A 23,288-nucleotide genomic window follows, 5' to 3' on the forward strand; every position below is an offset into this window, starting at 1 on the left:
TCCTACGGTAATCTTTGTCAAGCTGTATTTTGTTCTTTTTGAGTAATATCTGAGAGCATAAGTTCTGTAATATTTAAGCTTTAGTAATCTCAGCGCCGCATTTATTGGATTGTTGGCAAGTTGATGAGTGCCATCGGGCAGATTAACGAGGCTTTCCTAAATCTGTAGTAGGACTTAAAGTTATTATGTTTCTGACACACTCCAGCCTTAGTGTTTCCCTGTTTTACTGCCTTGACCTGTGCTGGGCTAGGCTGCCTGAGCACGCCACAGAGCAGATACAAAACTGTGCAGTTTCACAAGCAATTTAATTCTGGTGTCTGAAAATTAGTGAGATTTTTGGCTACCGTTAATATTGATCTCTTATGTGAATATAGGTGTGTATACGCATTGACTTAAAACATGCCATAAAATGTATAATCACTGTCCTTCCAGGTCCCATGCTGTATAATTTACGGACTTCCATGCAGCTTTGTGAAAACAGACTGCGTATATAGTAGTGCTCCCCATACTGAGCCTTTATACCGAATAGTGGGAAGTCGTACCTTCATGTATTCAAGCAAAGATGTTGTTTTGGCATAGGACAAAACCCCATATTTCACAATGAAAACCATTCCACTGTGTTTTGGAACTGCTTATGAGATGTAGACTGGAAATATATTTAAAAAAAAAAAAAAAAAAGTGTTACGCAGCTTGATACAGATGCCAGGATGCTGAGTGCCTGTGCTAGATGCTGATTAGAAAAATTTGCAGTTAGCCCTGCACTGAATTCCTCCCTGTATGGGCTGGTCTGATTTTTCTTTTTGACTAAAAGGTAATTCAAGGAGCGCTGTGTGGCACAGCGAGTGTTCAGACACCAAGGCTGGGTTTTTTCCCTTCTCTGATGCCTTTCAGAAAGCTAATCCACGCAAAAAGCCCCTGTCAGCTGAGTATAAATATTGCCTACTCGTGCTGTGAAATCCATTGCTGAGCTGTTAGGTGGGAAGGGTAGGCTCTGACTCCTACCAGTTGGGTGTCGAGAGTTTTGTGTGCGACTTAGCAAAATGCTTTGCACATATGCTTAACGACTGATTGCTTATTTTCACATGGTGATGGGTCAAAATTTAAATCTTTGCTCTTTTTTAAAGGAAAACTTTTTTTTTTCCTTTCTCATGAGTATAATAACAGTAAACTTTGTCTACGGTTGTGCTGAAAAATGACTGCTATGTATTAACTTGGTTGAAAAAGCAGCCCCATTTTGGACTTGCCTCCTTTTCTGCAAGGGCTGTCATCTTCCTAACTGCTCAGAGGAGTGTCAGCCCATGTTTGGGATTGTACTCTGCCTGGTGCTTAAGTGCAATGTAGGGAACTCCATGTCTTCTTACATGAAGTCCAAGTGTTTACACTGCCAAAGCTAGATGCTTTCATGTGGTCGCATTATTGCTTTGAAATACGTTTGTCTATTCAAGGGTGTAGCTGAGCAAAGCCTGCACTGATTTGGCCTTCAGTTCATTCACAGTGCATGCTGAAACTTAATTTGCTTGCTGGGCAAGATCAAACAGAAAGGACATTCGAGAGGTAAAAATAAAGGCTCTGCACGGTGAAAGATTTACACCCAGGAGGAAGAGTATTAACATTGTCCCGTTGACTGATTTCAATTCTTTTCGTATTCTTCCAGCTGAAGGGCTTCCCCAGGTGTATTACTTCGGACCGTGTGGAAAGTACAATGCCATGGTACTAGAGCTGCTTGGTCCTAGCTTGGAAGATTTATTTGACCTCTGTGATAGGACATTCACTTTGAAGACGGTATTAATGATAGCCATCCAGCTGGTGAGTAACAGCGGGCAGGGCTCTGCCCGTCAGCTTCCTTGATGCCAACTTGGGTTTATGTCAGTCCTGGGTTAGCTGAAGGATGGGGTTGGTACAGCATGAGGTTCAGGGTGTCTGTTGGTTGGAGAGAGAATCTCCTTCCATCATAGAATCACAGAATGGTTTGGGTTGGAAGGGACATTCAAAGATCATCTAGTCCAACCCTCCTGCCATGGGCAGGGTATCTTTCACTAGATCAGGTTGCTCAAAGCCCTGTCCAGCCGGACCTTGAACACTTCCAATGATCCTCAGTTTCTCTGGGCAACCTGTTCGCATGTCTCACCACCCTCATCATAAAGAATTTTTTCCCTATGTCCAATCTAAACCTACCCGCTTTCAGTTTAAGACTGTTGCCCCTTGTCCTGTCACTACAGGCCTTGATAAAAAGTATCTCTCCATTTTTCTTATAAAAGAAAGTTTCTCGGGTTTGAGAAAAACTCTTGCTTACGAAGGGAAGGTCAAATTATACTTATAAGCAAACTTGCTCCTTGCGTAGCAGAACCAGTGAAGCCAGATTCCTGTGGACTTGCGTCCTGTGTCCCCTACATGCCCCTGCCCCAGCATCTACCCCAGCTCCCTCCTTCTGTTTGGACATCCCCCAGAACATCTCATTTCCTACCCGCTCCCCAGGACACAGGGAGCACAGCACCCTCCCACACTCCTACCAGTTTTACTGGTTTGGTGCTACCAGGCTGCTCATAGACTGAAACCTCTCACAGCGATGGGAGCTGACCTCTCCTTAGTCAAAATACCAGCATTCGAGGCCTCTGCCTTAGTCAAATTTGGTCAAAATTGGCCAATGGGTTTAAATGGCTAACAGTTGGAAAATAACAGATCTATGGGCAGCATCACAGAGCCTCTAATTTGCCTGAAAAGGAAAGGAAACCAAGTTGAAAGTGGTAGCTTGGATTTGTGTTTGCGTTAAAAGTGGACAACGTGAAAACCGAACGTACTAAACATGGTGAGTGAACTTCCACAAGCCGGTAGGGCCAATGAGTTACCCTTTTAGTTTGTCTCTCTGGTTTTCGACCTGTGGTCTGCAGATACCCAAGCAGCACAGCAGAGGTGGGATTGTATATTCACGTTAACAGATCTGCGGATAGAAGTGTTGAAGGAAAGAGAAGGTGGTAAAGGAGTGAGGAACACAATCCTTTCTAAATAAACTGAAGTTTGCCACAGCAGAATCTCAAATGGAAAACTGAGGTCACAGATGCAGAAGTTTGAACAGTGCCTGCCTGGTACTGGGTTCATGAAGTTGTCCTCCTGCGGCTGAGTTGTCTAGTTTCATTGGCTTTGAGTGTTCCTTCATCAGTGGAAAACCAATTTATAGTATTGTTTCTTATTAAATCAAGTGGCATCAGATGGCAAAGCCTTGGATATAGCTTATATGACCTCTTGGTTGTAAAATGTAAATATGTAAATTTATTCCCATGAGACTGCTGGGGAAATCAAGATTATCACAGCAGTGTCCATCTGCCTTTTGCCAAGCCCCAGGGTTGCAGATTAGCTCTGTACTTGGAGGGTCTTCACTGGCATCATCTGCTGATCTTGTGACCTCAACCAGCCTGCCAACTCATCTAGACACTGGTACCAGTTTGAAAAACAGATGCTTAGGGTGATGCAGAGGGACACAAAAAGCAGTCACAAATGGAGGAGTTGATGTTCTCCAAAAGGAGCAGGCAGTGCTGCTCCTTTTTCCATGGGGAGATGTTTTAGGACCTTTCCAATCTTCTCAAGAAGGTTACATGAGTTACCAGCTTGGAGCGTATGCATTTAAGGAGACCGATTTAGCATCTTCAGGTGTGCCCCATCTCCTTCCCTGGGAGGTTTCCTGGGAGAAGAGCTCAGCTGGTCCTCGGAGATGTGTTTTCTGAAGGGGCTGGCTCTTACTGCTCAACTGGAATGAAAACCTTTCGCTCCAGCCACGAGGCTTTGGAGGAAATTGTCTTGGATTTATCTTAGTTCCTACACTAAATCATTGCAGTCACTGTGTCACGCTCCAGTGTCAGAGACACATCAGAGAAGGAAAGTTGAACAGTCAGATTCAGTGGGTTCGCCTCCATAAATTATGTTTTGCTCTTGCTTTTGACCAGCCAAGCCTGTTTAAGCTGCTGTAATTCTAATCACAGGCGTGAGGAGACTTAAGACTTCACTGCCAGAATCCAGTGCGTTGCACGAGTAGTGTTTCTCTCCTCTGATGCCTGACACGCCTGTTAACGAAGCCTAATATCCAGGGGGTCTTCCAAAAATGTGAATGGCCTCGTACCACCCAGACAGGAGAGAGGAGCATCCTGCCCTGATGTAGGGAGTGAGGGACAACTCAGCCATTGCAGAAAACTGCTGCTCCGGTTTGGTTCTCACCAAAATATCATCAAATTATTGGGGTTTTTTAGCCCAGGAAGACCACCCAAAGGTAAAGCAGTGCTACCCATCTGGGAGGACCCTCTGCAGCGTGGGACTTGGGGAGCTCTCAGGAGATGACTTCAATGCTGGGAGTCATCTTTGCTTTGCCTCTCCTGCCTTGGGCTTGATCCCCTCTGGAAAGGGGGAGAAGGAGAGGTCTGTCGTGGATGTTTTTGCACATGTTGGTGCAACAGCACTGGCAGCAGGGGGGCCCTGAGCTAGTGGGATGTTCAGTGTCCACCCCTTTTTCCCCTAGATCTTTCTCCCCTCACTTGCATGTAATGATCCCTATGTCTTTAGGAGCATCCAGTCCCTTCTCTGCTGTTTGTGTGGTTCCTTGCCCCTTGCCTGCCGCAGGCTCAGCCCGACAGCAGCCAGCTGCTGCTCTCAAGGTCCCATTTAGCTGCCTACTCTCCCCTCTCCCTCCTTAAGCCTGACTGCTGCTGCAGCCCATCTCCGACACATCTACATGGGTGCTGCGTGCTAAAACTAGGGAACTTTGAATGCGATGTGGTGGCACTTGATCTCCTTTTTTTGTGTCTGGTGGTCAATTTTTAACACGAGGCATCCCTGAAAGATGTTTTTTAATAAGCATTACGTGCTTGGCTGGTCTTACTTAGCTTGACAGGTAGCAGCATCTCAGGACTCGGGTGGATCCTTTAACTCTACAGATGTTAGAAGAAAGAAAAGCCCACTAGGAGAAAGAAATACATCATCATTATTTTAAGGAGTATTGCTTGTGATTATGGGAGAATTTAAACATGGTTTTACATCAAGAAGACTCTCCTGGCTGAGGGAGATAGAGACTGGATGATAATGAGTCTTCAAGAAGGAGAGCCTGTTTTGGAATCTTTTCAGATGAGATGACACAGTAGGAAGGTCTACCTCGTCAGGGGAATGAGCCACACAGCCCTCAGGTTTGTCATTAGGCTTGCATGTTCTTCTGGTAAGTGTGTGTCGTGTTCAGAGCTGTGGCAGCAGCTTATCACAGCTTGAGCAGACTCAGAAGTGCTCTTACTCTAATGCACTTTCATACCTCTCAGTGAAAACCTGCGTTGAAGGAGTCCTCTGTTTTCCTTTCCTGATGGAAGTTTTCCAGCTCCTGTTACTCCTGTAACTTGTGCATCTCTGATGCTTCATGTTGCTCTGCTAAGAGCATCAAACTGGAACTGCTTCCTCCACCCTCCGTTTGCAGCTGAATAGATCAAGTGGCTGAAGTTCCTGAACGAAGCAAAGCTTGGCAATCAAAAACATGTTTCACTAACATGTATCCCTAAAGCCCATAAATCAGAAGTCATCTTAGGGCTTTGCAGAGCTGACTTGGTGTTTGGGCTGGGGCAGAATGTTTTGTATTCTGGCTTCAATTTTTCACTCTGGCCAGGTCCAACATGTGTGATGCTCATTGATAACTCAGTTTTGTCAGGAGTAAATGTTATTTTCACCCTTGCTTTAAGTGCTTGCTGTCGGAGGCAAGGCCCCTTGTGCAAATACCTCTGGCTTCAATCTGGACCAAGTCCTGGTGAAGCTTTTCACTTGTGACCATCAAAATTGTCTTGCATAAGAGACACCAAAACAGCGTTTAAACAGGATCTCTGCTGATCTGATCTCTATTCAAGCAAGTGATGTGTGGAAGAATGGCTCAGTTTTATCAGGAAGGCCTAGAGATGGGATTGCCAGTGAGATCAGATCCTCAAGAGTTACATTTTTGGGGAAAGAGGGTTTATTACGCTTGCTTCCTTGACAGGAGAAAGGAAAATAAAAGCAGGGGTTTCTTTGGCATCTGGTTAAATGTCACAAATATCCTCTCATTTCTCGGCCGCAGCGCAGGGGTCCTGCTGTGTGCCAGGGGATGCTCTCCCCTCCCAGGGGTTTCTCCAACATCTGAAATGGAGATTTATGGCTCCAAAGATGGACATGGTCATGGAAATCCTGCTTTTAATTTGTGAGCAGAGTCTCCCGTCCACCCCTGGTGTTCCTGTGCCCTATGATAAAATGCCATAGTCTGTTCTTATTACTGTTAAAATAACAGAGCAGATGTTAACACTGCTTCGCAGTCACTGTTTTTCCAGTGTAAAAGCAATTCCAACAGTTAGCCCCAGCTCCTTGCAGTGGTTTCCCTGTCCGTAGAAGTATTAATGCACAGCCATTAGAGCCTGTAGTTCAAACACAAAAGGAGTGGGCACCATGTCTCTGCATTCAGCGCATGTCCGGAGTGGGAACTCCACTCCTCTTCTTCAGCTCTGCAATGGGTCTGAGTCAGGCCGAGGTTGCGCTGCACCGGCGCTGCTCATTTCTTGTTGGGCAGCTATCCTGGAAGGGCAATGCAGCGTGGACAGACACCGGCGCCCCATCACTAGCAGCCACAAGCAGGGTGAGTGTCCTGTCAGGGTGAATAAAGCATGGAGGCTGCTCTGGGAAACATCTTTCTGACTTGGAGAGCGTCTTTCAGCCATCGTTGGCTGTATGCAGCTCTCTGGCAGCACATCATGAAGCATCCAGGCAGGTGGAAGTAAAGAAAAAGGAATATGAAAGACCCAACAGCATCTGTGTTTGTGTGGCGGAAGCAAAAAAAGCAGGTAAATAACCATCTTCAAATGCTGCTGGAGTGTATCGGTTCATCTGACATCTCAACTGTCCAGGTTGTTGTCCTGGCCAATGCGACTTGCTGTGAGGTTTTAAGGAACAAAAAAACATGCTTTTTTCAGGTTGTGTAATTGCTGTTGGCCATTTCAACAACTGAGCTTCTCTGGTAGCAGAGACAAATCAAATGAACCAGTCAGGCTCTGTTTGAAAGCTCGTTATATATGGAGAGGCGAGGAAACGCTTTGTGCCAGCTTTTAAGGGTTGCATCTTAATTTGAATTGCCTCCCAACATACCTTTTTGTCTTCCGACCTGCTGCTGTGTCCTGTAGGTGATTCAAAGCGTGAAGAATGGCTGAAGTGCAGAGCATCTGCTCTCTTCTGCATCATCCTCTAATTGATTAGAAATAATGGCTGTTAGCCGTGAAACCCATTTTCTCAGCGCATTGAAATAAATCACTACTTAGAGGGGAGGGGAGCGGCAACACGTGCTGTTACCTTCTTTGAAGAGCCTTTGAGCAAGTCCTGTTTTTTAAGACTGATTCACCTGCAGTCAATTTTTTCCTGTCTCCTGCCCTCCCTGTGCAGCATTTTTTATTTTGTAAGGAGCACTGCCCCCTCCTGCCTGTTACTTCTTCCCGAGTGCTGGAAATGCAGCAGGTTTTCCTTAAAAATAAGGTATCTAATAAACCTCTGGGAGCAGGATGGAGTGTGGAGCTTTCAGCCAGGTGTGGATCCAAGATCTGTAAAGAAAAAGAGAGATCTGGGTTTGCCAACTGAGGATGTATCTGATTCAGAGCGAGAAACCAAAGAGCAGTCGGGGCCTATCAGCCCAATGGCCCTCGTGGTTGAGGCAAGCGGGTCAGTCGGAAGAACCGACGTGGGGTTGCTGCTGTCTGGGCAGCTGCTTAGCTGGGGGATCAGCTGGCTTGGTGATCCAGACCTGCGTACGCTCCAGCCTGCCCCGTGCAGAGCTGTCCTGCCAGTATCAACCCAGTGCAAAACTGCTCAGGAACCAGTGACTCCCCACAGGGAGCTCTCTGGTGGCTCTCCCCTTAAATGTTCACCAAATCTGGTAGCATCATGCTGTGAGGTCGGCTGCAACAGTGCGGCAGTGACCTCTGTGGACTGACGCTCGTTAGTGCAAAATTTGGAACGTGCGAGAGCTTTGCGATGGTTTTGTAGTGTCGCAGGCCTGATTGCGGACGGGTGGATGGCCTTTCCAAAGAAGCATCTTGCTTAACAAAGCCACCATGCGGGCCAAGACAGCCATAATTGGGAATTCACATGTTTTCATTTAAAACCTAAAAAATAAATTACAAGGTAATTAAATGAAATTGTGAATTATTTCCAATTGGAATCATCTATTAAATTAGGAACCCGAAAGAGAACTGCTTGCTCAGCTATTCGAACTTCACCTGCAGTACATTTAGTTTCAAAAGCAGGATTAATGATATGCATCTGAATAAGGTGCGTTGTTAGAGGGTAAATGGCCCTCCATCACCTTGGAAGAGGGGTTCCTGCCCTTTTACCTTCCCTTCTCAGTCATGCTGCCAGAACAGTTAGTCAAAAGCTGAAAAATACTCCAGCTATTTCTAGTTGACAACTGATGAGATTAATTATTATTTTTAGTCAGCATTTAGGATCGTAAGGCTTCTGCGTGCCCAAAAATCCCCCTCCATGAAGAATCTGGCATGTCTAAGACAACATATGGGTTGAGGGAGGAAGGTGGTAAGACACAGAGCAACAAGGGAAGGCTGTGGGCAAGGGAAGATCTCCTGGTAACCGGTTTAGTATGTTTAAAATCAATACAAAAAGGCTGCTGCAATTCCCTGTGGCATCTTTCCAAGAGCTGTGTCCCGTTGGTAACGTTTCAGAAACAGACGTTGCAGTTTCTGTTGGGATAAAGTTAGGGAGCACAGTACGGTAGCCAGAGAAAGGAGGAGATGACAAATTCCTCTTCCAACTCTGCAACGGAGGACGTGACCCAGCTCTGATCGTAACTTCTGCCTCAGTTCACTCCATCTGTTGTTGCATTTCTCGTAGAGTAGCTGAAATCTGAGATAGCACCGAGCAGAGGCTCGGTGATGGGCTAACAAAACCTTGCTGCCTCGTTAGCCGGGAGAGCGCAGTAGCTGGTCTGCTTGCAAATAACTTTTGCCTCGTCATTTTGCAGATATCTCGAATGGAGTACGTGCATTCGAAGAACCTCATCTACCGAGATGTCAAGCCAGAAAACTTCCTTATTGGCCGGCAAGGCAACAAGAAAGAGCACGTCATTCACATCATAGACTTTGGATTGGCGAAGGAGTACATTGACCCGGAAACCAAAAAACACATACCTTACAGGGAACACAAGAGCTTAACTGGAACGGCAAGATATATGTCCATCAACACTCATCTTGGCAAAGGTCTGTGTGGTTGGTGGGAGCTTGCTGTGCTGACTCCTGTAGGCCTCCAACGGTAGCTTCGCTTAAGGGTCTCGTGCCCTTCGAGCAATTTGTAAACCACTCAATGCCGTGATGCTGTTTACAGTTGTGAGGTGGTTTTTTTTTTTTTTCCCCCTTTTGAGGAATGGAGACAGCTGAAATGTTGGAAGCCTCGTAATTATAGTTTTTATTAGGAACTAAGTAGCTGGTAGCAACCCTGCACTGATAAAAGGCAAGTAGGCGGGTAGTAATTGCCGCGCTAAAAGATGACCAAATACATTTTTATAGCACAGCTCTGTACTGGTACCTTCCAGTTTCAGGTGTTAGAGTTGGATGTTCCCTGACCTAATAATTGATTGGAGAAAATTAATAATTTAACTAACCTTAAACCTGGCTTTCATCTCCTCATCTTACTGCCTTGTTTCATACCAGAAGATTACGTTTCTGTGGCTGAAAGGCAAACAAACCTTATTAAATGTTTATATTCACTTAAACTCGTACGAACAGTAAGATAATGGAATATTCTTTGAGTAGCCTTCCAGCTATGAGATCAAGGCATCACTGGCTTTCGCGTCTCCTGGAGAGCTTGCTCTTTTTGGGGAGTAAGGAGGGATGAGCCCAACTTGGTGAAACCTGGTGAAGAGTCAGGAAGGGATGGAGGAATGAGAAGCCGCAGTGGGAACACAGTCGGGAACTGCTGGTGCCAGGGATGTGCTCTGCAGGTGGATGCGGAAAGAAGATCTGCTTGAGTTTGAAGTATACCATATGACTTCTTTAGGATACTTTTCCCTGCAGGTTTTGCAGCTAACTCCACGGCTTGTGCACGGGAAGAGGTGCTTCTGGGTGGGTGTGTTTGAGGAGGGGAAGGTTGGCTGCCGGCTGTGTGGGGGGCTGTCTTTGCCGAGAAGGTTTTCATGGGGCTGATGCTTTGCTGATGAGGCCAGCCCAGGTGCAGTCGGTCCCTTCATGTTTCAGGACTGAACAAAATAAAGGAGTCCGATAGCAATTTTTTTGAAAGATGAGTGCACTCAACCATCTTCCCGAGAAGTTCATCTGCATCGTTGCACTGAATTACCCAGGAAATCCTCTTTTTTTTTTTTTTTTTTTTCTTTTTACAGCTGTATCAGTGTAATCTGCAGTAACTGTCATCTCGATTCCCTTCTGCTGAGTGTTCTCACCCCCAGCATCTTTTGAGGGTTAAATTTGCTGCTGCTTTTGAAGGAGAGTCATGCTGGGCAAAGCGCTGCCTTTTTCTCCTCTTGCAGATGATGCAGCATCAGGGACAACTCGCGCACAGTTTGTCGTAGCGTGTGGGCTGCGTGACTAGATCTGCTCCGGATTGCGGCTTCAGAGCACGTTGTCTGCCTGCCAGTGGGGATTTAGAGAAGAGGAGGTTGCATCAAATTGGTCTGCGGGCTCAATGAACCCAAGTCTGCATGATGCAGCCTGGCACAGTGGCAGTCCCATGCTGTTTTGCTCTAGATTTGTTGTTCTGTCTTATATCCTCCCTTGGGTTTTTTGATACATTTTGGTAGATTATTTTTAAGGATGCTTTTTCCTTTGGCTTGAGGCCCCCTTCCCCCCCATTTATAATCATAACATCTGCATGGCAACAGCAGCAAGCATTTCACATGGAAAAGCAGTGCTAGAAGGAGCTATTTTTGATCTGCTCTGATGCGATGAGCTGCAGAAACAATTGGGAAAGGGTTGGCACTGTGCAACATGGTAGCTCCCTGCAGCTGGTTGCAAGCGTCCCCTGCCTGTTCCTGTGTAGTTCAGAGGAAATACCATAATCCAGCACCACATCGCAGTTGCACCATTGGCGCTGGCAGTCCAGAGAAGAACTGGGGAACTGCTTTATTCCTCTGCGATTAATATCTCCTCCTCCTGTCCATTCTACCTAAGGCTGTGCAGTATGTCTTACAGCTCCTTTGTTATCTCATGCCTTCTAGCTGATCTTTTCTTTACCTATTTCATGGGATTTTTGTAACAGGTATTTCTAGGTATTTTTGCATGAGGTCTGAGCTTCAGACAGCAAGGGAACTTCCCTGAGATAACTTCATCTCAGAAATACGTGTGGCTACTGATCAGATCTCAGATGCATTTCCACAGCTGCAGCAATAATTTGTCATCTCTTCTCTTCTAGAGCAAAGTCGTCGAGATGACTTGGAAGCCCTCGGCCATATGTTTATGTATTTCCTCCGAGGCAGTCTGCCCTGGCAAGGATTGAAGGTAGGTTTGAGTTTTAGGTTTTACCCTCTGAAACTTTGTCTGGTCTCTGCCCAAATGAGAATCTGGTGGGGAAACATTTGCAAAATCCAGCCAGAAACATTGTCCTGTCCTTTGTGTCCTTGAAGTCTAACGACAAGGTGTTAGCTTTACCTACAGGAAAGATTTTAAGATAGAAATATGTTACCTGCCACTTCAAGTTACCATTAGCTTAGCTGAATTGGTGCAACTCTGGAGAGAAGATTCAGCAGAGGCAGATGAGTGGCTGCAACAGGGATGGCAATGAGAAAACCGTTGAGCTGTTGTAACAGCTTTGCTGTAACGTGAAGCTGCCCTGAGCTGGAGTGCGACTGGGACACGGTGGTTGTTTATAAAATTCCAGTTACGGCACACAATCCTCCAGCTGCATCTGTGAAACGTGTTTATAACGAGAGCAGTTTGATGGTTTTAGATGTGCAGATGGACTTCAGCTTGAAAAACTGGTTTTCTGGCAGAAGTATTGAGTTTGGCTTCCCTCCAGAGACACTGGACACTCAGTGCTTAGAAGTTTATGAAATGTCATGTACAATGTGGAGGGCTGCAAGCAATTGAGTTACAGCAACTGCAGCTAACATCCGTCAGCTGAATTAACTAATAGGAAGTTATTTGCTGGCTCTGAAGCTGTTGGTAGTTGCATCTTCACTTCTCCATCACTTTCCTGATGATTAAGCTACTGTGTTCAACTTTGGAATAGCAGTGAGTGAAGGGATCGAATTTGATCAGGTTAGGAGGTTTATTAATGAAGACAGTAACTCCCGTTAGACCTGTTAGTATTGCTGGAAAAAAGAGACAGGCTTTTGGGCTCACAAGCTGTTCAGCAGGGTGCCGCTACGGTCAGTGGCAGTGTCTTGCATGATGGACCTTGTTAAGCTGCTTTGTCACCATCTATCCAGAGTTAGTCTCAGCTTAGCCTTATCAGACGTGTGCCAGAAACATTGACAGCTCATAAAAGCAAAGAAAGGGTTTTTCAAGCATGAAAGTGATTCTGAAAGAAATCAGAATCTCTCCAACTTTAAGTTCACACCTCTGTAAGTGTGTGTTATTCCATTACATATTTTGTTTCTGGCTTAGTGGTACTCATCTGCTTTAAATTAATCCTGTAAATTGTTCAAAAATAATTCCAGGTTTAGACAAGACTCTACAAAAGTTCCTCAGTTCAGTGCTGAACCTGATAAGAATTAGTTGACTGCTTCCTGAAGTCCTATATTTTTTCAGCTCCAGAACAAACACAGACTCTTTAGCTTCATCTAGAATATGGCATCTTCACTCTACTAGGTTTCCTCAGCTTATGCTTTTGGTCTCTATTGTCAGAGCTGATTATGCTGCTGGCAGGTCTAATTGGCATATTTTGAAATGGAGGCAATAAAACCTGTTCTTAGGGTGCCGACTGGAGCAGAGTTCTCTGCTTCAAGAGGTATTTAGGTGGGAAATCTAACTGAAAATTATTTCATTTTCTTGATGACCAGCTGTTTAATCAGTGCTAAGTGATAGACACTTTGGGGGTAAAAGGAGAGGTAGTATGGGAGTAGCATGGGATTTGGGAGAAGCGTGACTGATGTAAACTAGTTATCTATGTGGTGGCATTCTATTATACACAGTAAAAACCCGACATGCCCAAATTGCCGTTGCAATTTATCTACTTTTACAGTTGTTTATGAAGGTGTTGAGGTTGCCAATGGCTCTAAGCCTAGGCCTCATGTGCAATCATAGTATATGCAGCTTTATTTTCTTGTCCCATGAAAGCTTCCCTATACAGTCCTCAGGACTGGGCTGGTAAGAAATCAGCCTTGTAAGACACTAACAAGTGTCCTTCCTTACAAGTACTGAAGATGTTTTGAATGTGTCCTTGGATATTCTTTGCCGATAGCACATAAAACGTACAGCAAGAATTACAACAGGGTAAGATAGTATTCCTACTAGTGTAGTCTAGGATACAGTTCAGTTACAAGTAACATCTTCTGATACCGCTCAGAATCGGTATTAAATACCTTGTTTTTCTTCCCATACAGCATGTCGTTTATCACATGGTTGAACTCTTTCTCCACAACTGTTTTGTCTTTGTGCGCTACAGGCTGACACCTTAAAAGAGAGGTATCAGAAGATTGGGGACACAAAGAGAAACACTCCGGTTGAAGTTCTCTGTGAGAACTTTCCAGGTAAAGCCCTGATGGGACCATCTGAGTGCAGTTGGAGAGTTGTTAAATATGACGGTTCTGAGCTCCTCTGGCAGAAAGTATTTTTACATGATGTGTATCCATTATGTTGTTTCTCAAGCTGGCAGACAACTGGAGCTGCCGCTATAAATTAGTGGGGCCTGAGGGCTTGTGGCTGTGGCTTAAAATGAGCGTAGCTCTTCTCAACAAGGAGGCTGGACAATGCTCAAGTGCCACGTGTTCCTGCTTTGCTTCTTGGCTTCCTTCCAAAATAGGGCCTCGTTATTTTCCCTCTCTCAAGTGACCATGTTGGATCTACTGAGTTAACTCTTTTCCAAATAGAAGGATTTACAGGTGTTAAAATTGTAGGTGGCCAGCTTAGAAGATAGAATGATGTGTCTGTCCTTGACTTCCACCTTCTGACAGCAGTTTTAAGGAGAGTATTACTAAAGATGTGCTTCTAGCCAAGCCCAACACCTTTTCTCCAGTTGAACAAAAGTCCACCTTGGAGCTAGGAAAGCAGAGAACAAAGTTAAAGCCCTCTCCAGGTACCCTGTGGCCTTCACAGAGTGGGGTTTTTTTGGTGTTTTTTAAAATCCTGACACCAGGGAGAGCACCCAGGTCCCCACGATCAGCCCCATTCCTGTAGGAGCCGTTGTGTCACATGGCTCTTTCCCAGTGTGAGGAGCAGCAAGCCTGGAAGGGGATCGTTGTTCACTCAAGTCATGCTAATTCCCCAGACGTATTTACATCCAAAATCCACGCAGTTCCAAGCAGAACAGCTTTGGGTTGGCTGTTCTTATCTTTTTCCCCAATACTCCCTCCTCGGAGCTCAGTCACACCTGCAGGTCTGGGCTGAAGGGAGATGAGAGAACTTATATCTATTCCTTGCTCGCCTGAAACCTGTTGGTCCTCCACCTTTCAGAGATAATAGCAGGAAGGGGGGATTACCTTTCTTCTCCTTTTTTTCCTCTTTTACCTTCAAGTGATATGCAAGTTGCAAGCCACAGACAGAGTTAAGTATCAATAAGCAATGCTGTTCTTATTTCTGTTAGCTAAAGGCAAAAACCATGCTGGTGTACCAGTCGTACTGCAGTGCACAGACTCATGCCTCATACTGAGCTCTGCTCAGACGTCCTACCTTGGCTTAGGCGTGAGCCAAGGGAGAGCTGGGAAGGGGCAGGACATGAGTTACCAGGGCTCAGTTCTCTGTGAATGCAAAGTACGACCCAGATGCAGGAAAGCAATTAATTAGCTTAACACCAAACACTGTTCTGTGTGCACCAGGTAAATTAATGCTGGAGCCTCCCCTTCAAAGTCTTGTTTTGAATGTTCAAAGCTATGACTGATGTAATGACGTTGGGAAGCACAGTGCTCTGGGCAGCCAGACCCTAGTTGTTGCTGGAGCTCAGGGGTGCCAAAGGGTGCCCACCAACATTTCCTGCTTTCCTTCCCCAGATGAAATCGCTGTGGCTATTTTAAACATCTGTGTGAGCACACATACACGTGAGCATCCTGCTGGGAGGTTCAGTGAGTTGGCATTTATTGTACAGTATGGTTTAGTGTTTAGTTTTATAAAAATGTATAGAATAAAAACAGCTGTGGAACTCAGATTTGAGGTGGAGCAGCAGCTCTCTGGAGCAGAGGTGGGACTTCCATCTTTGCTTGAGAAGTGTTTGAATTGATTTGCATTGTGGACTATTACTAAAACCCACTACTTTTATAGGAAAAGCCAGAGGTAGCACCAGCAGCCCAGACGATTCTCTCACAGTGTGATGCTCAATGCTAAAACACAGACCTTGGTTTGTAACAACTCATTCAGAAGATTCAGAATAAAAGCAGACTATTATTAGACTTTGGGCAGGGCAGGAGGGCTCTGGAAAGCTGAGTGAGATTCATCTAGCAATAAAAGACTGTTGAGTAGGTCACTGAGGGTGAAGACTTGTTGGATATCCTCAGGTTCTGTCAATCTGCATGGCTCAGCTGAACTTAGCGGAGCCTGGACAACTCGCCTCACTGGTGATCTGGCCCTCAGCCCAACTTTAAGCACCAACTTTGAGCCTAGTGCCATGGGAAAACCTCATTGGAATTAACTGAAAAGCATATTTCCAGTGTGTTTCTTGGCTCCGAGAGGCCTGTAAGTGTGAGCAGAACTGATGCTGCTGCTTTTTTCCCCTTTTCCAACAGAGGAGATGGCCACGTACCTCCGTTATGTTCGGCGATTAGACTTCTTTGAGAGACCAGACTACGATTATTTACGAACCATCTTCACAGAGCTGTTTGAAAAGAAAGGCTACACCTTTGACTACGCTTATGACTGGGTCGGCAGGCCAATTGTAAGTTGTCCCTGCAAAATGCGGTGCCTTGCCTTCCAGGTGCTGCTTCCCTACCGCCTGGCTCTTTGTTCCTGGTAATCCCAATTGAAGCCAGTGAGCTTAGGATCAAATCTTTCACTTCTGTTTTCCAGCTAACATGGGCTCAACATAGTGAGATGTCCTGACGTTGTGTTCAGGGGGTTCTTGGCAGCGCATTGAAGTTTCCCTAAGGGACAGAAGGCCCCTTCCCACCTCTTTGGGCTTGCCCTGGTGGGGCATTCAAACCTGATTTTCCCACTTGTGGCAATGAACGTGACTAGACTTAATTTCCTCTAGTCTAGCACAGGATTTGAGACCAATATCAAAAGACATCTATCTTAAAGCAGGAGAGCATACTTGCTACCTCAGCAGTGAATGGTGGAAGACCTCTATAATGGTCAAGTTCTCATCGAGACATACAGGAGATCTAGGCAGGGCTCTGGTGGATGCTCAGTGAATAGTAACAGCAAACCAGTTCTGAGCTCAAAAGATCTTGGGGCTTACCCTACTCTGGAGTCTGAACCAGCTCTTTATAGCTGGTTGAACCAGCTGGCTGAACCAGCTCTTAAGGAAATACGGGAGTAACCAAGCTCCATTTAGCAGTTCCATGACACCAGATGGACCATAATCGTGATCTCGTTGCGTTGCTTCTATTGTCAAAAGCCATTTATACTCAAGAAGACCTTGGCCAAAAGATGTGTCATGGGGAAATCTGATAGAAAAGTCTAAAACTGTTCCACTGGCTGCCTGTCGCTTGGGTTTTGTTTCGTTCTGCTGATAGCCTTCTTGCTAAGGGCCAGTCACCACACACTGGCAGTGGCAAAGGCATCCACAAATTAATTGTCACTGGTGCCAGATCAGTGCTAAACTTGGTACCGTTGCCGGTGATTTACCGTCCCAACTATATTTAGCATTACCAATGTTTACTGTGCCCAAAACAGTTCATAAGAAATCATTCCCTTTGTGAATCATGATTCTTCTCATTTTTGTTTAATTACAAAGGCAATTGATAAAAAGCACCTTGTAAGACAAGCATGCTATTGCTGACAACTGCAGTGGTTGCTATGGAGATTTTGATGTTGTGAGCAGGGATTATGACTTTGGTGAGAATAGAGCAGATGAAGCTTTAATTTTAACATGTCCTGTTTCTATGCAAGCGTGATTTTTAAAAGTGGCAAGACGATGAGATGAGGAAAACAAGTCTGTGTATTTTCATTTGTAATAATCCTATGTGAGACACATGAGGAGTGATCTGACGCTGATACAGATACCTAACTATATCTTTTTAATTAATTTTGGTAGAAGACGTTTGGTGCTGGTGTTCAGCATCAAATCACGTGTCCATCAAATCACAGGGATTTTATAGCCCTTGCTGTAATTTTCCTTGGTTATTGTCAGTACCTTTGGGCAGCGTTTTGATGTTTTCCTACTTCTACCCGATGGGAGCCAGCCTGACAAGTTAGGTTTGTGCATGCGTGTGTTGAGAGAGAGAGAGCAGCATCTTTAGCATTGGTTTCATCCTAACAAATGCCTTGTTTTCCAGCCTACTCCAGTGGGATCTGTTCACGTAGATTCTGGGACGTCCGCAGTAACAAGAGACAGCCACGTCCATAGGGATCGACCATCGCAGCAGGCCCTTCGCAATCAGGTGCGTTGCTCACAACTGCTTCGGCAGTGCCACATTGTTTGGCACCTCTCTGAATTCCTCTTGGACAGGAGAAGTGGAAACCATATGCCATTAGAGGTGACTGGGGCTGATTCTTGCCTTGGTCATGGCAAGCACAATTCCTGCTTAATTTGGAGATTGTGATTTGAGCAGATTTTTGTCAAAGCAACAGGTTGCTGAAATACTGTATCGGCCAGTAGAATTCCTCGGGATCATGAATCAAGTGGAGTACAATTTGGAATGGGCCATTTTTCTGTAGTTTGTGGGTAAGCTGTTTAAGTCAACTATCCAGCCTGGTCAGACTACCTGACCTACCTGCCCAACAATGTTCTTTTGGGTGCTTTTACTCATAGCACATGGACCGTGGAGTAGACCAACAGTTGTGGCAATGGCAGCCTGCTCCCAGGTGCCCTCTTCCCATGGACCGTGCAGCTGTGATAAGGATGTGTGTGTCCCATGTACGTGCAATATATCCTTCTCAGGGATGCCCAGCTCACGGCATGAGTGTTTGAGAGCATAAAGGACTACCAGGGCAGGGTCCCTTGGGGAGGCTGGGCATCATGGTCCTGATGAACTGCTGGGTTTTGAATTTGAATTTCCCCATTTTTGCATTTCTAGTTCTAATATTTTGTTGGTGTTGAGAGTTTGGATTTTCTGTATTAACAGAACTGATCAGAAGTTCAGTAGATCTCCAACTGCCGGCTCCTAGCTAGAGCTGTTGGTGCTCTTACTTCCCAGTGAGTGGTTCTGGGCTCGCTCTGCTCCTCTAACTGCTGTGTGCTGTTCTAGCTCCTTGTCTGCCGGCTCTGCTCCCACTCAGCTCACGCAAGCTGGGGTTCATGGGTGCAGAATCGAGTGTGAGATGTAATAACCTGTCTGGGCTCAGCTTTCCTTGTTCCATGCAGCTGGTCTCTGAATGGTAGAATCGCTAATGTAGACTAGAATACATCTCAAGCCATCAGCTACAATCAGGATGAATACCCCTCGTTAGAAGTGTTGCTTGTAGGAAACGGGATTGTTTGAAGCACGTGTGCAGTACTGCATTTATGCATGCTCATTAGTGTGGACTGGTTTGTGAGTACTAGTAAAATAATCTGCTTTAATATATTGCCTGATTAATGCATTAACCCCCCTTTTTTGGGTGGCCGTCTCTAGTTGTCCGCTTTGACAACAGACCTTCACGCTATGTACGCATGAGGCATCTTGTTTCCTTTAACGGACAATGACGCCTGGCTTCATTTTCAAGCATGTTAGTTCACAAATTATAGTAAGTAGCCCAAAGAAATCTGTCCTATTCCCAAAATATTATGCAGGCAGCCTTCAGTCCTTGTTCTTCTGAGCCGATCGGATAGTCTTGATGCTGTATTGCATGGCAGCTTTTGTTATTTTTTTTTATCTAACCATTATTTAGGATGCTGAATTATTTAATATTCCCAATATGCAGGGAAGATCAGTTTCTTCTTGCCAAAACATAAACAACTCTCTTCCAAGGGATGTTCCTTTTAAGTGTTGAGCAAACAATTTCTCTAGAGGAAAAAGTAGAAAAAATAAACGTCGAGAGCAGTGAACTGGAGGCATGGGTTTGGGTCAAGTGACTGACTTGATCTTCAGATTTAATTGCCTTATTTTTGTTCCCAGGTATAATAACTGCAGATTCTCTTTTATAGTATTTGGTTCCCAATAAAGATGCTGGTGAGAGAGGGATCTCCTTTTTGTAGCCTCTTCCTTTAGAAGTGAAGATACTTACTATCTACTTCAGGCTCTCTACGTCCTCTGCTGTTGGCCTGAGGCCAACTCGGATCTACCTGTTCGTCCTCCGCTTCCCAGTCTTAGGAAGTGTTCCTCCAGCTGGTCAGTTGGGTTTAGGTGCACTGAGATCCTCCTGGGTCCTAGATGAATTTTGGATGTGTTGTCATCAAAGCTGGGTGACCTGTGAGGAGCTTCACGTGCAAGTGCAAAGTGATTCTGCTAGTAAAAGAAATAAAATTCTAATAATTTAATTGCCTAAAGTTTGCATCTGTTGGGCATGAAGAAGAAACTGTTAGCGAAAGTTTCTTATCTACTTTTCTGCAGAAAACCAAAAAACCACCAACCCTCTCTCCAGTCAAGCAGGTGTGGTGGATGTTTCCTTCTGCACTGTACAGGTGAATCAGTGTGTGGAACTGGCTTTTGGTGAAATAAAACGTGGCTTTGTTTTATGTTGCAAATTTGAGTTTAAAAATACGTATTTTAGGAAGGTCGAGCTTGTGTATCCAGTCTTGCTGCCATGCCAAGTGCTCTGGTGTGTGTAACCTGACAGACATAGTTAAACATATTGTCAGTGTGTTTATTTCTATGCCGAAACCCATGGAAATGAAGCCGTATAAATAACTTATTGAATGGATCTGAGCTTTCTCTTCGTTTAGCAGCTAGAGGAGAAGAAATCCACTCCTGCAGTGGATTACTGAAGTAAAGTATGAGGTGCACTTGGTAAAGAGAAATTTTAGCCCAGCTAAAAGTTTAAATGCCTTGCTTTTTGCAAAGAAACTAACTCACTAACAAACACCCTTTTATTTCTTCCCCTCATTCACCTTTTGCCCTCTCTTCTGTTTCTCTCGTGCTTCTGAAATTGTGAGCAGGCGTCATCAGATCGCCGAGGGGAGTGGGAGATCCAGCCAAGCCGGCAGACGAATACCTCGTACTTGACATCTCATTTGGCTGCAGATCGGCACGGAGGATCAGTGCAGGTACCTCTTCCTTCTGATGTGTACAGCCTTGGTGTGAGAATTTGTGTTAAATCCCCTAAATTCTCCTCGAACTGCAGTAACATCATGATCAGGAGAGCAATTTCACAAGCTAGTTTGGTCCTGCCCTGTAAGTAACACTCCAGCCATGGTTTTGTGGGACCCAAGCTGTGATGGCCAACATTGTTGCTGTTACCGCTTCAATGAAGCTTTTCCTCTGAGAGCTATTTTGAACTCAGATTTGTCAAATTGAACACAGAAAGGAGTGTATATTAGCAGATCTGGTCTATAACACACCCCTCTATCCCCGTCTTGGGGATGCTTTTAGGTAGTAAGAAGCAGCTGAAAAAGGGTTAGTTGCAGGTAAAGCCCATAAATGTTAGGAAAATAGTTGAGCTGTTCCGGTTCAGTCTTGATAGGCGAGGTTCTGGTCGAATTCCAGCTGCCTGATGGAAATTTAGGGGTCTCAGACTGGAGAAATGCACAGGGGATGGCTGATGCGAGGAGGCTGTACAGCCACTTCTGCCTCCAGATGGAGGGGAGACAGGCTGAACTGTCGCTGCAGTTGCAGGGTGTGGTGACCCTGCTCTCTTGCTCCCCAGTGCATTTGCATTTCAGTTTTGGATCCAGTGGCAGACCAGCACCAGTGTAAGGGCACGGTGGCTGCAAGTTGGACCTCTGGGTGACTGCACTGTGGAAGGTGGATGAGCAGAGGATGCGCAACAGTGCCAGAGAGCATTAAACCTGGCACTACAGCTAAATTTTTAAATTCCTGAAAAGACCGCTTCTGTTTATGAAACCGCACCTGCCTCTGGCTGTCACTCAGGCTTGCTGAGGGAGTTTCTTGCGCTACTGCCAGAGTAAGATGGCTGGACGTGCTAGAGAGAAGATGCAAGAGTCATTCAAGCAAGCAAGAACTGTCTAATATCGCTGGCGAGGTGAACTCTTTGGCAGAGGTTTGCCTGCGAGAGCTGGCTCTGGTGCCAGACACAACACTTTGAAAATTGGCTCTGGTGAAATGGGAATTAGTGCCTGGAGTGGGACAGAGCTGAGCTAAGGAGACGGGAAGTGCAGGGTGCCCCTAGGTGAAATGCAGATTAGGTTGAAATTTTTACTTATTCCTGATACTTGATTGGATTCAATGATTTTTTGGCTTGATTAGCCACGTTTCTTTTTTCATTTGTTTTACTGAGCAGCAGAGAAACTGAAAGATAAGGAGGAACTAATGTATGTATAGCTCTGATCTCAGACATGAGCGGACAGTAAACTGGAGAAGTGTTCAAGGTCAGGTTGGATGGGGCTTTGAGCAACCTGATCTAGTGAAAGATGTCCCTGCCCATGGCAGGGGTGTTGGACGAGATAATCTATAAAGGTCCTTTCCAACCCAAACCATTCTGTGATTCTATGAATTCAGCTCTCAGTAAGTATAGAGTAGGTGGTTTTATTCATGTTTATGTAAGGGCAACAACTATTCCCTTGTGCAAAGGCAGCATGAGCTGTGTCTCCCCACAAACAGTTCTCTGCCAGAGTAGCTACAGCAATAAGGCAGTCCTAGTCCTAATGTGACTGGGAGGCTTGCCTATCTGAGCAGTTTACAAGCCTGCATGTGCCACCGTAAGCATTAAAATTCTGCTTATCTGCAGCCAAGAACAGGAAATCTTCTGCTGTGCATGGCTGCTGGGCTGCAGATGCTTAAACTGTTTCTCAACAGATGCCCCAGCTCATGCTGAACCCTTGGGAGGTCAGTAACTTCGAGTGGCTGTTCCCTTTAAGGCAATGGCTGAAGTTGCCACATCAAAATGAAGTGACGGCACGTAAAAAAAGAGGAGGAAAATCAAAGCCTTTTGTAAAATGAAATTTAACAAGTAGCTGAAGAAAGTGTGGGAAGATCACTGGGAATAGCACGATTAAGTGCTAGCGTTTCGCAAAGTTGTGTGGGAAGTGTGGAGGTCTGGAGAACCTGGGTTGGCCTACAGTGTGATGAGTCTGGGAAGGGGGTTTGAAGAGAACCCAAGGGGTTGTCACTCGAAGAGAGCTCTGAAAAGCACATAAGCTCAGTCCTGACCTGTCTTGGCAGAGACTGGCCACGGGGCTTGATCTGCAGAAAGAGCAGTTGGTGGTAGAACTTAAGTATTTGAAACAAACATGGATAGATGCAGTTAACAGTGAGGGGACATCTGCTTCAGTGGCTTCCTTCCCTTCACCTCTGGTGGTTAGGTCATCCAGAGCCACCAGGAATACTGGGTAGCACCTTGACACCCCCCACCCCCATGGGAGATACCTCCTTTTTTCACCTTGTAGAAAGGCAAAGAGGTGGAGCAGGAGGGGAACCATGCATCATTACAGCTCTGGACCCAGGAGCAGCTCCAGGTGTTCACAGCAACACGCAGGAGCCTGTCCTACCTTCCAGATGGAGTGCAGAAGGGCCAGCCAAACTCTGGTCCCATACAGGCTTCTTTGGCGGTTGTTGTGGCAATAGAGCAATGATGAATTATCCAGAAAATTATGCGCTCTGCTGGCAGATGCAGAGCTGCTGGCAGCTGGGGATCTGGATGGTCATCCTTATAATGGAAATGCTGAAGTAAGCCATAATGTCAGCTGTGAAGCAAAAAGAGATGAGAGACCAATAGCTTTCGAGTGTGGACCTAATTCCAGAAACTGGCTGTGTAAGGAGTGAGACTCTGGTGGCTCTGGAGTGACTTCTTCCCACGGTACTGGCAGAAAACGGTACTGGATCGCTGGCCTGTAAAAGTGTCAGGAGAAAACAATCAACATAATACAGTTTGTGTCTGTATATAAGGCTGTCAATTAGTCTTCACACTAGTGGCTATGCCTCCCAAAGTAGTGTAGCCTCCCAAAGACACCAG

At 45.5% G+C, this 23,288-nt stretch overlaps 1 protein-coding gene across 5 annotated transcripts in view; it reads left to right on the forward strand.

Moving 5' to 3' along the window:
* Positions 1-23,288, forward strand: part of CSNK1G1 (casein kinase 1 gamma 1) — a 60,705-nt gene that overhangs the window by 31,417 nt on the left and 6,000 nt on the right. For 2 of the 5 annotated variants that reach the window (XM_059824166.1, XM_009822351.2), the window contains exons 4-10: positions 1,655-1,806; positions 9,005-9,239; positions 11,404-11,489; positions 13,597-13,681; positions 15,866-16,014; positions 17,576-17,680; positions 20,317-20,424. In XM_059824166.1, the coding sequence (XP_059680149.1) occupies positions 1,655-1,806; positions 9,005-9,239; positions 11,404-11,489; positions 13,597-13,681; positions 15,866-16,014; positions 17,576-17,680; positions 20,317-20,424 (920 nt within the window). Of the gene's footprint in view, positions 1-1,654; positions 1,807-9,004; positions 9,240-11,403; positions 11,490-13,596; positions 13,682-15,865; positions 16,015-17,575; positions 17,681-20,313; positions 20,425-23,288 lie in introns of all 5 variants that reach the window. The other 3 variants (XM_059824168.1, XM_009822352.2, XM_059824167.1) reach the window with 2 other exon arrangements.

The sequence above is a fragment of the Gavia stellata genome, chromosome 13 (genome assembly GCF_030936135.1).
Source record: "Gavia stellata isolate bGavSte3 chromosome 13, bGavSte3.hap2, whole genome shotgun sequence".
Classification (NCBI taxonomy): Eukaryota; Metazoa; Chordata; class Aves; order Gaviiformes; family Gaviidae; genus Gavia; species Gavia stellata.